This window comes from Oncorhynchus keta, unplaced genomic scaffold (assembly GCF_023373465.1).
Source record: "Oncorhynchus keta strain PuntledgeMale-10-30-2019 unplaced genomic scaffold, Oket_V2 Un_contig_8047_pilon_pilon, whole genome shotgun sequence".
NCBI classification, from domain to species: Eukaryota; Metazoa; Chordata; class Actinopteri; order Salmoniformes; family Salmonidae; genus Oncorhynchus; species Oncorhynchus keta.
The window spans coordinates 126385-145784 of NW_026289825.1; the positions used below are offsets into that span (position 1 = coordinate 126385).

Sequence of the window (19400 nt, forward strand, 5' to 3'; positions counted from 1 at the left end):
AATGCCAATAGTGTGTAGAGCGGTCATCAAGACAAAGGGTGACTACCTCATGAAGCTGGTTTAGAGAATGCCAATAGTGTGCAGAGCTGTCATCAAGCCAAAGGGTGACTACCTCATGAAGCTGGTTGAGAGAATGCCAATAGTGTGCAGAGCTGTCATCAAGACAAAGGGTGACTACCTCATGAAGCTGGTTGAGAGAATGCCAATAGTGTGTAGAGCTGTCATCAAGGCAAAGGGTGACTACCTCATGAAGCTGGTTTAGAGAATGCCAAGAGTGTGTAGAGCGGTCATCAGGACAAAGGGTGACTACCTCATGAAGCTGGTTTAGAGAATGCCAATAGTGTGTAGAGCTGTCATCAAGACAAAGGGTGACTACCTCATGAAGCTGGTTTAGAGAATGCCAAGAGTGTGCAGAGCGGTCATCAAGACAAAGGGTGACTACCTCATGAAGCTGGTTGAGAGAATGCCAATAGTGTGCAGAGCTGTCATCAAGGCAAAGGGTGACTACCTCATGAAGCTAGTTTAGAGAATGCCAATAGTGTGTAGAGCGGTCATCAAGACAAAGGGTGACTACCTCATGAAGCTGGTTTAGAGAAGGCCAATAGTGTGTAGAGCTGTCATCAAGACAAAGGGTGACTACCTCATGAAGCTGGTTTAGAGAATGCCAAGAGTGTGCAGAGCGGTCATCAAGACAAAGGGTGACTACCTCATGAAGCTGGTTGAGAGAATGCCAAGAGTGTGCAGAGCTGTCATCAAGCCAAAGGGTGACTACCTCATGAAGCTGGTTGAGAGAATGCCAATAGTGTGTAGAGCTGTCATGAAGCTGGTTTAGAGAAGACAAAGGGTGACTACCTCATGAAGCTGGTTTAGAGAATGCCAATAGTGTGCAGAGCTGTCATCATAGACAAAGGGTGACTACCTCATGAAGCTGGTTTTAGAGAATGCCAATAGTGTGTAGAGCTGTCATCAAGACAAAGGGTGACTACCTCATGAAGCTGGTTTGAATGAGAATGACAAGAGTGAGAGAATGCAGAGCTGTCATCAAGACAAAGGGTGACTACCTCATGAAGCTGGTTGAGAGAATGCCAAGAGTGTGCAGAGCGGTCATCAAGACAAAGGGTGACTACCTCATGAAGCTGGTTTAGAGAATGCCAATAGTGTGTAGAGCTGTCATCAAGACAAAGGGTGACTACCTCATGAAGCTGGTTTAGAGAATGCCAATAGTGTGTAGAGCTGTCATCAAGACAAAGGGTGACTACCTCATGAAGCTGGTTTAGAGAATGCCAATAGTGTGTAGAGCTGTCATCAAGACAAAGGGTGACTACCTCATGAAGCTGGTTTAGAGAATGCCAATAGTGTGCAGAGCGGTCATCAAGACAAAGGGTGACTACCTCATGAAGCTGGTTGAGAGAATGCCAATAGTGTGTAGAGCTGTCATCAAGACAAAGGGTGACTACCTCATGAAGCTGGTTTAGAGAATGCCAATAGTGTGTAGAGCTGTCATCAAGACAAAGGGTGACTACCTCATGAAGCTGGTTGAGAGAATGCCAAGAGTGTGCAGAGCTGTCATCAAGACAAAGGGTGACTACCTCATGAAGCTGGTTGAGAGAATGCCAAGAGTGTGCAGAGCTGTCATCAAGGCAGAGGGTGACTACCTCATGAAGCTGGTTGAGAGAATGCCAAGAGTGTGCAGAGCTGTCATCAAGCCAAAGGGTGACTACCTCATGAAGCTGGTTGAGAGAAGGCCAAGAGTGTGCAGAGCTGTCATCAAGGCAAAGGGTGACTACCTCATGAAGCTGGTTGAGAGAAGGCCAAGAGTGTGCAGAGCTGTCATCAAGGCAGAGGGTGACTACCTCATGAAGCTGGTTGAGAGAAGGCCAAGAGTGTGCAGAGCTGTCATCAAGGCAAAGGGTGACTACCTCATGAAGCTGGTTGAGAGAATGCCAAGAGTGTGCAGAGCTGTCATCAAGACAAAGGGTGACTACCTCATGAAGCTGGTTGAGAGAATGCCAAGAGTGTGCAGAGCTGTCATCAAGGCAAAGGGTGACTACCTCATGAAGCTGGTTGAGAGAATGCCAAGAGTGTGCAGAGCTGTCATCAAGGCAAAGGGTGGCTACTTTGAAGAAGCTCAAGTATAAATTATATTTTGATTTGTTTTAACACTTTTCTGGTTACTACATATGTGTTATTTCGTAGTTGTTATGTCTTCACTATTATTCTCCAATGTACAAAATAGTAGAAATGAAGAAAAAACTCTTGAATGAGTAGGTGTGTCCAGACTTTAGACTGGTACTCTATGTTACTGTGTTTAGTTAGCCAAGACTCAACTTGAAGTTCAGTCTGCCTTCAAATCATAACTGTCCAATATGTTTTCACCTCCGGGACGGATGAGGGTTTTGACTTGAAAAACGTACGTCCATCCGTGAATAGAAGGTGTTGTTTGTACTCCTAATTATCCCATTATCCAAGCCACAAAACTCAGAAGATTTAAATACTGCTCGTTTTTCATTAAACTGCATTTTTGTCAGCATGATAGGCTAGGTAATGCTAAAGCAACTCATTGGACTCACAACATTAGATGAGGGGCTGCAAAATAGTTTTAATAATTAGTAAATGGTTTATAAGGATTTAAATTAATCATCAACTGAGGTATTAGTAAGTAAATGTTCTCACATTTATAAATGTACTCATTAACAATTAATAAATATACCATTCATGACATACTGTATATAAATACATTTATAAATATGTAAATACATGTTGAGTCAAACCATTAATCAACCATTAACACATACATTATCAATAATCTTATGTTGACAATAATTTAGGTTGACAAATAAGTACATTAATTGTAGATTATTAATAATTTACAAATTGTTAACATACTATGGATGAAACAATTTATGAATGATCTCAATTTTGGATTGTCCAAACTCAGTAATGTAACTGTGGATTGTCCAAACTCAGTAATGTAACTGTGGATTGTCCAAACTCAGTAATGTAATTTTGGATTGCCCAAACTCAGTAATGTAACTTTGGATTGTCCAAACTCAGTAATGTAACTTTGGATTGTCCAAACTCAGTAATGTAACTGTGGATTGCCCAAACTCAGTAATGTAATTTTGGATTGTCCAAACTCAGTAATGTAACTTTGGATTGTCCAAACTCAGTAATGTAACTTTGGATTGTCCAAACTCAGTAATGTAACTTTGGATTGTCCAAACTCAGTAATGTAACTGTGGATTGTCCAAACTCAGTAATGTAACTGTGGATTGTCCAAACTCAGTAATGTAACTGTGGATTGTCCAAACTCAGTAATGTAACTTTGGATTGTCCAAACTCAGTAATGTAACTGTGGATTGTCCAAACTCAGTAATGTAACTTTGGATTGCCCAAACTCAGTAATGTAACTGTGGATTGTCCAAACTCAGTAATGTAACTTTGGATTGTCCAAACTCAGTAATGTAACTGTGGATTGTCCAAACTCAGTAATGTAACTGTGGATTGCCCAAACTCAGTAATGTAACTGTGGATTGTCCAAACTCAGTAATGTAACTGTGGATTGTCCAAACTCAGTAATGTAACTGTGGATTGCCCAAACTCAGTAATGTAACTGTGGATTGTCCAAACTCAGTAATGTAACTGTGGATTGTCCAAACTCAGTAATGTAACTGTGGATTGTCCAAACTCAGTAATGTAACTGTGGATTGTCCAAACTCAGTAATGTAACTGTGGATTGTCCAAACTCAGTAATGTAACTGTGGATTGCCCAAACTCAGTAATGTAACTGTGGATTGCCCAAACTCAGTAATGTAACTGTGGATTGTCCAAACTCAGTAATGTAACTGTGGATTGTCCAAACTCAGTAATGTAACTTGGATTGTCCAAACTCAGTAATGTAACTGTGGATTGTCCAAACTCAGTAATGTAACTGTGGATTGTCCAAACTCAGTAATGTAACTGTGGATTGTCCAAACTCAGTAATGTAACTGTGGATTGTCCAAACTCAGTAATGTAACTTTGGATTGCCCAAACTCAGTAATGTAAATTTGGATTGTCCAAACTGCCCAAACTCAGTAATGTAACTTTGGATTGCCCAAACTCAGTAATGTAACTGTGGATTGTCCAAACTCAGTAATGTAACTGTGGATTGTCCAAACTCAGTAATGTAACTTTGGATTGCCCAAACTCAGTAATGTAACTGTGGATTGTCCAAACTCAGTAATGTAATCTGATTATTTTCCCTTTTAAGAGGCATTAGAAGAAGACAAAATAGATCCATCAAATGTGTGTCATCATAGTAGTCTCTGATTGGTGGTCATCATTTGGTGTGTCATCATAGTGCTCTCTGATTGGTGGTCATCATTTGGTGTGTCATCATAGATGGATGGACGTACATGGACGTATGGACGTACATGCTCTCTGATTGTGGTCAGATTTGCTCAGGTGGAACAAACTTTAACTTGCGTATTTTTACAATTGAATGTCATTGAGGAAACAGAAAGGTGTCATAATGTATTTTTTCCTGCAAACATACTTTTTTAATTTAAAAGTAATGGAAGATGTAATCATCTAGTATTTCAACAGCATCTGTAATCTGATTACAATATTCTTGCCTGTAACGTAACTGATGGTTATCAGATTACATGTAATCAGATACTCCCCAACCCTGCCTGCATGTGTCATAATCACTTGGCTGGAAGAAAATCAGCTCTGAGAGTCTGCTATTGGAAAAGTACTTTCAAAAGAAAACCATAGGACCATTGTTGAATGTAACAATGGTCTTAATTTCTTTGAAATGTTTACCACACGGTACCATTTTGTTTGAAGCTAGAAGGGAAAGAGCCCAAGCATATGTCAGTCAATGGAGTTGTTCCTTTGATAGTGTGCTTTCCCAGAAACCACTGAATTATTTCACTTCCCCGTGGAACTTTTTATTTCACCTTTATTTAACCAGGAAAAGCCAGTTGAGACACAGAGTCTCACGGGAGGCCTGGCCGAGAAGGCAGCAGCAATCAACACAACAGCAGAGTAATGTTCAACATGAAACACAGTGAATTATTCAAATCATGTACAGACGTGTTTTATTGTTGCATTACACAAAACAGAGAACATACAGATATCTATGTAAAGACATGTCAGAGCTCAAACACATCAATAAATATATGGACCAGATCGGGATAAGAATATACATTATACTCACAAAGCAACCATTCGTTGTTCACCGATGCCCATATCCTTCCTCACAATAGTCATCCCAGACAATCAGTGATTGATTAGGACAGGATCTCATCCCAGATAATCAGTGATTGATTAGGACAGGACCTCATCCCAGACAATCAGTGATTGATTAGGACAGGACCTCATCCCAGACAATCAGTGATTGATTAGGACAGGACCTCATCCCAGATAATCAGTGATTGATTAGGACAGGATCTCATCCCAGATAATCAGTGATTGATTAGGACAGGAGATCATCCCAGATAATCAGTGATTGATTAGGACAGGATCTCATCCCAGATAATCAGTAATTGATTAGGACAGGAGCTCATCCCAGATAAACAGTGATTGATTAGGACAGGACCTCATCCCAGATAATCAGTGATTGATTAGGACAGGAGCTCATCCCAGATAACAGTGATTGATTAGGACAGGAGCTCATCCCAGATAATCAGTAATTGATTAGGACAGGAGCTCATCCCAGATAAACAGTGATTGATTAGGACAGGATCTCATCCCAGATAATCAGTGATTGATTAGGACAGGATCTCATCCCAGATAATCAGTCATTGATTAGGACAGGAACTCATCCCAGATAATCAGTGATTGATTAGGACAGGAGCTCATCCCAGATAATCAGTAATTGATTAGGACAGGAGCTCATCCCAGATAAACAGTGATTGATTAGGACAGAACCTCATCCCTGATAATCAGTGATTGATTAGGACAGGAGCTCATCCCAGATAATCAGTGATTGATTAGGACAGGAGATCATCCCAGATAATCAGTAATTGATTAGGACAGGAGCTCATCCCAGATAAACAGTGATTGATTAGGACAGGAGCTCATCCCAGATAATCAGTGATTGATTAGGACAGGATCTCATCCCAGATAATCAGTGATTGATTAGGACAGGAGCTCATCCCAGATAATCAGTGATTGATTAGGACAGGAACTCATCCCAGATAATCAGGGATTGATTAGGACAGGAACTCATCCCAGATAATCAGTGATTGATTAGGACAGGATCTCATCCCAGATAATCAGTGATTGATTAGGACAGGAGATCATCCCAGATAATCAGTGATTGATTAGGACAGGAACTCATCCCAGATAATCAGTGATTGATTAGGACAGGAACTCATCCCAGATAATCAGTGATTGATTAGGACAGGATCTCATCCCAGAGTGATTGATTAGGACAGGAACTCATCCCAGATAATCAGTTATTGATTAGGACAGGAACTCATCCCAGATAATCAGTGATTGATTAGGACAGGAGATCATCCCAGATAATCAGTGATTGATTAGGACAGGAACTCATCCCAGATAATCAGTGATTGATTAGGACAGGAACTCATCCCAGATAATCAGTGATTGATTAGGACAGGAGATCATCCCAGATAATCAGTGATTGATTAGGACAGGATCTCGTCCCAGATAATCAGTGATTGATTAGGACAGGAACTCATCCCAGATAATCAGTGATTGATTAGGACAGGAACTCATCCCAGATAATCAGTGATTGATTAGGACAGGATCTCATCCCAGATAATCAGTGATTGATTAGGACAGGAGCTCACCCAGATAATCAGTGATTGATTAGGACAGGATCTCATCCCAGATAATCAGTGATTGATTAGGACAGGATCTCGTCCCAGATAATCAGTGATTGATTAGGACAGGAACTCATCCCAGATAATCAGTCATTGATTAGGACAGGAGATCATCCCAGATAATCAGTGATTGATTAGGACAGGAGATCACCCAGATAATCAGTGATTGATTAGACAGGATCTCATCCCAGATAATCAGTGATTGATTAGGACAGGATCTCGTCCCAGATAATCAGTGATTGATTAGGACAGGAACTCATCCCAGATAATCAGTGATTGATTAGGACAGGAACTCATCCCAGATAATCAGTGATTGATTAGGACAGATATCATCCCAGATAATCAGTGATTGATTAGGACAGGATCTCATCCCAGATAATCAGTGATTGATTAGGACAGGAGCTCATCCCAGATAATCAGTGATTGATTAGGACAGGATCTCATCCCAGATAATCAGTGATTGATTAGGACAGGAACTCATCCCAGATAATCAGTGATTGATTAGGACAGGAGCTCATCCCAGATAATCAGTGATTGATTAGGACAGGAACTCATCCCAGAGAATCAGTGATTGATTAGGACAGGAACTCATCCCAGATAATCAGTGATTGATTAGGACAGGAACTCATCCCAGATAATCTGTGATTGATTAGGACAGGAGCTCATCCCAGATAACCAGTGATTGATTAGGACAGGAGCTCATCCCAGATAATCAGTGATTGATTAGGACAGGATCTCATCCCACATAATCAGTGATTGATTAGGACAGGATCTCATCCCAGATAATCAGTGATTGATTAGGACAGGAGATCATCCCAGATAATCAGTGATTGATTAGGACAGGGGCTCATCCCAGATAGTCAGTGATTGATTAGGACAGGAACTCATCCCAGATAATCAGTGATTGATTAGGACAGGATCTCATCCCAGATAATCAGTGATTGATTAGGACAGGAGATCATCCCAGATAATCAGTGATTGATTAGGACAGGGGCTCATCCCAGATAGTCAGTGATTGATTAGGACAGGAACTCATCCCAGATAATCAGTGATTGATTAGGACAGGATCTCATCCCAGATAATCAGTGATTGATTAGGACAGGAACTCATCCCAGATAATCAGTGATTGATTAGGACAGGAACTAATCCCAGATAATCAGTGATTGATTAGGACAGGAACTCATCCCAGATAATCAGTGATTGATTAGGACAGGACCTCATCCCAGATAATCAGTGATTGATTAGGACAGGAACTCATCCCAGATAATCAGTGATTGATTAGGACAGGAACTCATCCCAGATAATCAGTGATTGATTAGGACAGGAGATCATCCCAGATAATCAGTGATTGATTAGGACAGGAGATCATCCCAGATAATCAGTGATTGATTAGGACAGGATCTCATCCCAGATAATCAGTGATTGATTAGGACAGGAACTCATCCCAGATAATCAGTGATTGATTAGGACCGGAGATCATCCCAGATAATCAGTGATTGATTAGGACAGGAACTCATCCCAGATAATCAGTGATTGATTAGGACAGGAGATCATCCCAGATAATCAGTGATTGATTAGGACAGGAGCTCATCCCAGATAATCAGTGATTGATTAGGACAGGAACTCATCCCAGATAATCAGTGATTGATTAGGACAGGAGATCATCCCAGATAATCAGTGATTGATTAGGACAGGAACTCATCCCAGATAATCAGTGATTGATTAGGACAGGAACTCATCCCAGATAATCAGTGATTGATTAGGACAGGAACTCATCCCAGATAATCAGTGATTGATTAGGACAGGATCTCATCCCAGATAATCAGTGATTGATTAGGACAGGAACTCATCCCAGATAATCAGTGATTGATTAGGACAGGAGATCATCCCAGATAATCAGTGATTGATTAGGACAGGAGATCATCCCAGATAATCAGTGATTGATTAGGACAGGAGATCATCCCAGATAATCAGTGATTGATTAGGACAGGACCTCATCCCAGATAATCAGTGATTGATTAGGACAGGAATCATCCCAGATAATCAGTGATTGATTAGGACAGGATCTCATCAAAGATAATCAGTGATTGATTAGGACAGGAACTCATCCCAGATAATCAGTGATTGATTAGGACAGGAACTCATCCCAGATAATCAGTGATTGATTAGGACAGGAGATCATCCCAGATAATCAGTGATTGATTAGGACAGGAGATCATCCCAGATAATCAGTGATTGATTAGGACAGGAACTCATCCCAGATAATCAGTGATTGATTAGGACAGGAACTCATCCCAGATAATCAGTGATTGATTAGGACAAGAACTCATCCCAGATAATCAGTGATTGATTAGGACAGGATCTCATCCCAGATAATCAGTGATTGATTAGGACAGGAACTCATCCCAGATAATCAGTGATTGATTAGGACAGGAGATCATCCCAGATAATCAGTGATTGATTAGGACAGGAGATCATCCCAGATAATCAGTGATTGATTAGGACAGGAGATCATCCCAGATAATCAGTGATTGATTAGGACAGGACCTCATCCCAGATAATCAGTGATTGATTAGGACAGGAACTCATCCCAGATAATCAGTGATTGATTAGGACAGGATCTCATCCCAGATAATCAGTGATTGATTAGGACAGGACCTCATCCCAGACAATCAGTGATTGATTAGGACAGGACCTCATCCCAGACAATCAGTGATTGATTAGGACAGGACCTCATCCCAGATAATCAGTGATTGATTAGGACAGGATCTCATCCCAGATAATCAGTGATTGATTAGGACAGGAGCTCATCCCAGATAATCAGTGATTGATTAGGACAGGAACTCATCCCAGATAATCAGTGATTGATTAGGACAGGAGATCATCCCAGATAATCAGTGATTGATTAGGACAGGAGATCATCCCAGATAATCAGTGATTGATTAGGACAGGAGATCATCCCAGATAATCAGTGATTGATTAGGACAGGACCTCATCCCAGATAATCAGTGATTGATTAGGACAGGAACTCATCCCAGATAATCAGTGATTGATTAGGACAGGATCTCATCCCAGATAATCAGTGATTGATTAGGACAGGAACTCATCCCAGATAATCAGTGATTGATTAGGACAGGAGATCATCCCAGATAATCAGTGATTGATTAGGACAGGAGATCATCCCAGATAATCAGTGATTGATTAGGACAGGAGATCATCCCAGATAATCAGTGATTGATTAGGACAGGACCTCATCCCAGATAATCAGTGATTGATTAGGACAGGACCTCATCCCAGACAATCAGTGATTGATTAGGACAGGATCTCATCCCAGATAATCAGTGATTGATTAGGACAGGATCTCATCCCAGATAATCAGTGATTGATTAGGACAGGAGATCATCCCAGATAATCAGTGATTGATTAGGACAGGATCTCATCCCAGATAATCAGTGATTGATTAGGACAGGATCTCATCCCAGATAATCAGTGATTGATTAGGACAGGAACTCATCCCAGATAATCAGTGATTGATTAGGACAGGAACTCATCCCAGATAATCAGTGATTGATTAGGACAGGAACTCATCCCAGATAATCAGTGATTGATTAGGACAGGAACTCATCCCAGATAATCAGTGATTGATTAGGACAGGAGCTCATCCCAGATAATCAGTGATTGATTAGGACAGGAGCTCATCCCAGATAATCAGTGATTGATTAGGACAGGAACTCATCCCAGATAATCAGTGATTGATTAGGACAGGATCTCACTGGAACTGAGTCCCGCCACCTCAAATGTTCTACTGCTCCAGTTCCTGCCCCTCTTATAGAATATTAGCTTTTTTAAATATTTTATTTTACCTTTATTTAACCAGGCAAGTCAGTTAAGAACAAATTCTTATTTTGAATGACGGCCTAGGAACCGTGGGTTAACTGCCTGTTCAGGGGCAGAACGACAGATGTACCTTGTCAGCTCGGGGGTTTGAACTCGCAACCTTCCGGTTACTAGTCCAACGCTCTAACCACTAAGCTACCCTGCCGCCCCTTGACAGAATATGCATTACATTTGCTTACTGCTGAGAGCTAAAATGGTCGGCTTGACATACCAATATTGACGTTGAATCAACGAGGATATTTAAAAATATATACATGTGTCTAAACCATGCGTCTTCAATGACATCAAAGAAATGCTATATACAGTACAAGGTGAAGCAGTGGAGTGGGAGGAGTTCCCATATTGCCCACATGGTCCATCAATAGCTCTGGTCCATGGTGTTATGTGTGGCTTGCTGATGCTGAGCCTTCTGTGAAGCTGAAAGTAGTGCCCTGGGCCAGAGCTAGTCCAACATAGTGTCTCCTAGCTGTAGTAAAGATAGATCCAGGGGTTGGTACAGCTGTTTAGACTGGCAAGCAGCATGATGATGACAAACAATGGACCTGAGAGAGAGAGAGAGAGAGAGAGAGAGAGACACTACAGGTTTCCACAGAAAGAATGGGAAAGGTCATGCAAATCAATGGAACTGGAGGCCAATCAGTGTGATTAAACTAGATACCTGTGGCTTCTAGATACCTGTGGCTTCTATGGCTTCTAGATACCTGTGGCTTCTAGATACCTGTGGCTTCTAGATACCTGTAGCTTCTAGATACCTGTGTTCCTAACAATGTAGTAAAATGACAAGCAGGTACACAAATAAAATCGAATTTACCATTTGTGGGCGCTGTACTGGGACTCCATGCAGACCACAACTGGACCACAAAGAAGGGGCTCCAGCATATCGAGTAGACCATAATGATGACGAATGTCATTTTGACCGTCTTCAACATCGCGCTCGAGACCCCTTTGGTGCCCGTGCGCCTGTCGCTCGTGGAAGCCTGGAGCGCCTTTCTCTTCATGTTAAAGTATATCCCCGTGCATATTTTAATCTGGCAGTACAGCAAGATGATAACCGGGAGAACAAACACTGATAAAGTAATCCAGCTGATGTATATCTTAGAACCCCAAGGTTCGATAAATGTCGCCCAACAATCATACAGGTTGTCCTCTAGTTCTTGGAGTGAGAAGATGAAGAGTTGCGGAGTGCTGAAAGCCAGAGAGATCAGCCACGCTGCGCCTATGGCGACGTACCTCTTAAAAGAACCCTTCAAGAACGACACCATGGGTTTGCAGACCGCATGGTACCGATCTATGGTCATGGCCACTATCATGTATGTGGAGGCGAACATCCCAACCACCTGAAGATATTTCACCGACCTACAGACGAAATCTGAGCCCCGGAACCGGTGCGTAATCTCCATGCAGAGCTGCGGTAGGACTTGGAAGAAAGCGACCACTAGGTCCGCAAAACACAGGTGCAGAAGGAACAGTTGAGTCCTTGTATTCATCTTGCGCTTCGTCCAAAGTGCATGCAGAAGGCACAAATTTCCACATGTGGCTAAGACAAAAATCAATCCCAAAACCCCAGCTTTTATAAGCGCAAAGTCGTGTTCACCTGTTTCATCAGTTCCTCCCGCGTCCTCCCGCTCCGAACTGCCATTGCCACTATAATTGAGTTGTAAACTCATTGTCCCTTACAAGATTTTTTGGTTACCATTTTTTTCCGTTGTTAATTATGTTCAGAAAATTAGGTGCAATACTTTCCTATTGGCAATTCGGCCACTATCTCTCGCCTATGATGCGCAGTAGCTCTGCGCGGCAACAACAAGTGCTTTAGCTGGTAGCAGCGTCGTATTTGCCTGACGACTCGCCCTGACGACTGAATTTGCTGCTCCATTGATAGCTACATACCTTCAAAAAACGTCAGTTTGGCCGCCCGGCGCTATGTGGTTGGGTAACCCTGCAAGCGTCGTCTGTCTATGACATTTTGTACGGGCCATCACCGTCCAAGAAAAGATGGGCAGCAACGACAGGTGCACCAGAGCTGGAGGCCTGTTTAAATATGTCTCTGGATGCACGGGTGAAATCAGAATGTGCTGTATAGGTAGGTGCGCAGTGCGCTTTCCCAGAGTGTAATGAACATCTAGGCTACATGTTCAATATGAACACCTCCCCTGGCTTCACACGTGAGTGCACATTCATTTCCTTCAATGTCCCTCATTTCCATTTTCTGTCAATATTAATTGTAGACAAAGACCAGTACTTTGTGACCATCAGCCACATGGGCCTAATGAAAAGCCTTTCTTCCACAGAATACAAAAGGAACAGACGACATCCACCCCTAAACTAGACTCTTTCCAATTGAATCCATGTTGCATATGATTGATAAAAGTCAGGTATAAGGACTTGTATCCTTTACAATGTAATGTAAAAGAACATTGGTGTTTCCCCTCAGCATCCATGTATCAACATGACCCATGTCGATTTAGAAGCATTTCCCCTCTGCATCCATGTATCAACATGACCCATGTTGATTTAGAAGCATTTCCCCTCAGCATCCATGTATCAACATGACTCATGTCGATTTAGAAGCATTTCCCCTCAGCATCCATGTATCAACATGACCCATGTCGATTTAGAAGCATTTCCCCTCAGCATCCATGTATCAACATGACCCATGTCGATTTAGAAGCATTTCCCCTCAGCATCCATGTATCAACATGACCCATGTCGATTTAGAAGCATTTCCCCTCAGCATCCATGTATCAACATGACCCATGTCGATTTAGAAGCATTTCCCCTCAGCATCCATGTATCAACATGACCCATGTTGATTTAGAAGCATTTCCCCTCTGCATCCATGTATCAACATGACCCATGTCGATTTAGAAGCATTTCCCCTCAGCATCCATGTATCAACATGACCCATGTCGATTTAGAAGCATTTCCCCTCAGCATCCATGTATCAACATGACCCATGTCGATTTAGAAGCATTTCCCCTCTGCATCCATGTATCAACATGACTCATGTCGATTTAGAAGCATTTCCCCTCAGCATCCATGTATCAACATGACCCATGTCGATTTAGAAGCATTTCCCCTCAGCATCCATGTATCAACATGACCCATGTTGATTTAGAAGCATTTCCCCTCAGCATCCATGTATCAACATGACTCATGTCGATTTAGAAGCATTTCCCCTCAGCATCCATGTATCAACATGACCCATGTCGATTTAGAAGCATTTCCCCTCAGCATCCATGTATCAACATGACCCATGTCGATTTAGAAGCATTTCCCCTCAGCATCCATGTATCAACATGACCCATGTCGATTTAGAAGCATTTCCCCTCAGCATCCATGTATCAACATGACCCATGTTGATTTAGAAGCATTTCCCCTCAGCATCCATGTATCAACATGACTCATGTCGATTTAGAAGCATTTCCCCTCAGCATCCATGTATCAATCCTTCGCTTCTGAGTGTTACAGTGTGCAACCCATGTCGATTTAGAAGCATTTCCCTCTGCATCCATGTATCAACATGACCCATGTTGATTTAGAAGCATTTCCCCTCAGCATCCATGTATCAACATGACCCATGTCGATTTAGAAGCATTTCCCCTCAGCATCCATGTATCAACATGACCCATGTCGATTTAGAAGCATTTCCCCTCAGCATCCATGTATCAACATGACCCATGTTGATTTAGAAGCATCAAGTCAACATCTGTATTGACTGGTCACTTCATATTCCTGGAGAAAATTAATTCATAGAGATGCAGACTGTGGTAAATGTCATATTGTGAAATGATGTGTTTCTACCGTTACTCTGGGCTCTGTGAGAGCACTTCTCTCTGTCCTGTTTCACCCAGGTCCTTTGTGACAGTCGTGAAGAAAATATAATTTGTACAGTACTTATCAGCAGGGAGGCACATATCTGACAGGATGTATTGAAGCTGAGATTTGTGTCTAGAAGCTTGCAGATCCTTCGCTTCTGAGTGTTACAGTGTGCTGAGTGCTGTTATTCATTATCCACAACCTCTCCACACCATGACTGTGTCCCAAATGGCACCCACCTACATAGTGCACTACTTTAGACCCATGGGCCCTGGTCAAAAGTAGCCATATAGGGAATAGGATGCCATTTGGGTCCATGCCACATCATGCTAGAATAAAAGACTGTTCTACTTCAGTGTGAGGACACACCGACACTGTTTATGGTGCTGTTAAGTACCATAAAGTCTATTATGCAGTTCATGCCACCCATCATGCCACCTGTCCATACCACCCGTCCAAGCCACCCATCATGCTACCTGTCCATGCCACCCATCATGCCACTCATCCATGCCACCTGTCCATGCTTCCTGTCCATGCCACCTGTCCATGCCACCCATCGTGCCACCTGTCCATGCCACCTGTCCATGCTTCCTGTCCATGCTTCCTGTCCATGCCACCCATCATGCCACCCATCATGCCACCTGTCCATGCCACCCATCATGCCACCCATCATGCCACCCATCATGCCACCTGTCCATGCCACCCATCATGCCACCCATCATGCCACCCATCATGCCACCTGTCCATGCCACCCGTCCATGCCACCTGTCCATGCCACCCATCCAAGCCACCCATCATGCTACCTGTCCATGCCACCCATCATGCCACTCATCCATGCCACCCACCCATGCCACCCATCCATTCCATCCATGCCACCTGTCCATGCCACATGCCATGCCACCTGTCCATGCCACCTGCCATTACACCCATCCATGCCACCTGTCCATGCCACTCATCCATGCCACCTGTCCATGCCACCTGTCCATGCCACCTGCCATGCCAGCCATCCATGCCACCCGTCATGCCACTGGTCATGCCACCCATCCATGCCACTGGTCATGCCACTGGTCATGCCACCCGTCTATGCCATCCATCCATGCCACACGTCCATGCCACCCATCCATGCCACACGTCCATGCCACACGTCCATGCCACTGGTCATGCCACCCATCCATGCCACACGTCCATGCCACCCATCCATGCCACACGTCCATGCCACTGGTCATGCCACCCGTCCATGCCACCCATCCATGCCACCCGTCCATGCCACCTGTCATGCCACCTGTCATGCCACCCATCTATGCCACCCGTCTATGCCACCCATCTATGCCAACCGTCCATGCCACCTGTCTATGCCACCTGTCTATGCCACCTGTCCATGCCACCTGTCCATGCCACCCATCTATGCCACCCGTCCATGCCACCCATCTATGCCACCCGTCCATGTCACCTGTCTATGCCAACTGTCCATGCCACCCATCTATGCCACCTGTCCATGCCAACCGTCCATGCCACCTGTCTATGCCAACCGTCCATGCCACCCATCTATGCCACCTGTCCATGCCAACCGTCCATGCCACCTGTCTATGCCAACCGTCCATGCCACCCATCTATGCCACCTGTCCATGCCAACCGTCCATGCCACCTGTCTATGCCAACCGTCCATGCCACCCATCTATGCCACCTGTCTATGCCACCCGTCCATCAATCAATCAAATGTATTTATTTATAAAGCCCTTCTTCCATCAGCCGATGTCACAAAGTGCTGTCCAGAAACCCAGCCTGAAACCCCAAACCGCAAGCAATGCAGATGTAGAAGCACGGTGGCTAGGAAAAACTCCCTAAAAGGTTGGAACCTAGGAAGAAACCTAGAGAAAAACCAGGCTCTGAGGGGTGGCCAGTCCTCTTCTGGCTGTGCCAGGTAGAGATTATAACAGTACATGACCAAGATGTTCAAAAGTTCATAGATGACCAGCAGGGTCAAATAATAATAGTCACAATGGTTGTCGAGGGTGCAACAGGTCAGCACCTCAGGAGTAAATGTCAGTTGGCTTTTCATATCCGATCATTTATGCCACCCATTATGCCACCCGTCATGCCGCCCATCATGCCACCCATCATGCTCAGTGACAGGGAGAAATGTGATCAGGGCAACATACATACAGACGTAATGTGCATATATTAGTGATGCTCTAAAGCTCGCTGTCGTAAAGCAAGTCAGAAATAGACCCTTTTAGATGATTCATCCAGTGTTTATCATGTTTCCACTGCTGCATCTTCTGTCTTCACACATCAACTTTTACACAGCATGTCCTCTATGCCGAATATATATATATATATCGTTGTTGTTCCCCAATGGCTCTGAGCTACACTGAAATACACTCTGAAATGAATCTGGAGTGGTGCAGTAAAGGTGTATCTAGCTACAGTATACAGTAGATCTGAGCTACACTGAAATACACTCTGAAATGATTCTGGAGTGGGGCAGTAAAGCTGTATCTAACTACAGTATACAGTAGATCTGAGCTACACTGAAATACACTCTGAAATGATTCTGGAGTGGTGCAGTAAAGCTGTATCTAACTACAGTATACAGTAGATCTGAGCTACACTGAAATACACTCTGAAATGATTCTGGAGTGGTGCAGTAAAGCTGTATCTAGCTACAGTATACAGTAGATCTGAGCTACACTGAAATACACTCTGAAATGAATGCAGTAAAGCTGTATCTAGCTACAGTATACAGTAGATCTGAGCTACACTGAAATACACTCTGAAATTATTCTGGAGTGGTGCAGTAAAGCTGTATCTAACTACAGTATACAGTAGATCTGAGCTACACTGAAATACACTCTGAAATGATTCTGGAGTGGGGCAGTAAAGCTGTATCTAGCTACAGTATACAGTAGATCTGAGATACACTGAAATACACTCTGAAATGAATCTGGAGTGGTGCAGTAAAGCTGTATCTAACTACAGTATACAGTAGATCTGAGCTACACTGAAATACACTCTGAAATGATTCTGGAGTGGTGCAGTAAAGCTGTATCTAGCTACAGTATACAGTAGATCTGAGCTACACTGAAATACACTCTGAAATGAATCTGGAGTGAAGCTGTATCTAGCTACAGTATACAGTAGATCTGAGCTACACTGAAATACACTCTGAAATGATTCTGGAGTGGTGGAGTAAAGCTGTATCTAACTACAGTATACAGTAGATCTGAGCTACACTGAAATACACTCTGAAATGATTCTGGAGTGGTGCAGTAAAGCTGTATCTAACTACAGTATACAGTAGATCTGAGCTACACTGAAATACACTCTGAAATGAATCTGGAGTGGGGCAGTAAAGCTGTATCTAGCTACAGTATACAGTAGATCTGAGCTACACTGAAATACACTCTGAAATTATTCTGGAGTGGTGCAGTAAAGCTGTATCTAGCTACAGTATACAGTAGATCTGAGCTACACTGAAATACACTCTGAAATGATTCTGGAGTGGTGCAGTAAAGCTGTATCTAGCTACAGTATACAGTAGATCTGAGCTACACTGAAATACACTCTGAAATGATTCTGGAGTGGGGCAGTAAAGCTGTATCTAGCTACAGTATACAGTAGATCTGAGCTACACTGAAATACACTCTGAAATGAATCTGGAGTGAAGCTGTATCTAGCTACAGTATACAGTAGATCTGAGCTACACTGAAATACACTCTGAAATGAATCTGGAGTAAAGCTGTATCTAGCTACAGTATACAGTAGATCTGAGCTACACTGAAATACACTCTGAAATGAATCTGGAGTAAAGCTGTATCTAGCTACAGTATACAGTAGATCTGAGCTACACTGGCCACTTTGAAATGATTCTGAAGTGGCGCTGTAACACCACATAGCAATAACTGCAATTTTTGTCTTCTATGATGCCCTGGGATTCCCAATATCCCCACTCAGTGTGATTCATCTTTAGGTTGTGGAGCATCGCTCACTGTGTACAATAGACTTTAGAATGAATCTGGAGTCATGCAATAAAGCCATATGAGTGTAATGGACTTCTATATGACCTCATGGGATTCTCTATATGCTCAGTCAATTCAATTCAATTCAATTCAAGGGCTTTATTGGCATGGGAAACATGTGTTAACATTGCCAAAGCAAGTGAGGTAGACAACATACAAAGTGAATATATAAGGTGAAAAACAACAAAAATGAACAGTAAACATTACACATACAGAAGTTTCAAAACAGTAAAGACATTACAAATGTCATATTATATATATATACAGTGTTTTAACAATGTACAAATAGTTAAAGGACACAAGATAAAATAAATAAGCATAAATATGGGTTGTATTTACAATGGTGTTTGTTCTTCACTGGTTGCCCTTTTCTCGTGGCAACAGGTCACAAATCTTGCTGCTGTGATGGCACACTGTGGTATTTCACCCAGTAGATATGGGAGTTTTTCAAAATTGGATTTGTTTTCGAATTCTTTGTGGATCTGTGTGATCTGGGGGAAATATGTATCTCTAATATGGTCATACATTGGGCAGGAGGTTAGGAAGTGCAGCTCAGTTTCCACCTCATTTTGTGGGCAGTGAGCACATAGCCTGTCTTCTCTTGAGAGCCATGTCTGCCTACGGCGGCCTTTCTCAATAGCAAGGCTATGCTCACTGAGTCTGTACATTGTCAAAGCTTTCCTTAATTTTGGGTCAGTCACAGTGGTCAGGTATTCTGCCGCTGTGTTCTCTCTGTGTAGGGCCAAATAGCATTCTAGTTTGCTCTGTTTCTGTTTCAGTCTCTGTGTGAATCATCTATCGGTTCCAAACATCTGACCATCTCTCTGTG

General features: G+C 42.8%; 1 protein-coding gene across 1 annotated transcript; it reads right to left on the bottom strand.

Annotated features, from left to right (window-relative positions):
* Positions 1-10273: 10273 nt before the first annotated feature.
* On the bottom strand, positions 10274-12804 carry LOC127926680 (arg8-vasotocin receptor-like). Its single transcript, XM_052512169.1, has 2 exons — positions 11545-12804; positions 10274-11275 (listed from the first exon to the last, which is right to left on the bottom strand). Exons 1-2 carry the CDS (start codon positions 12398-12400, stop codon positions 11196-11198), a joined length of 936 nt encoding a protein of 311 aa, XP_052368129.1. The 5' UTR covers positions 12401-12804; the 3' UTR covers positions 10274-11195.
* Positions 12805-19400: the final 6596 nt, after the last annotated feature.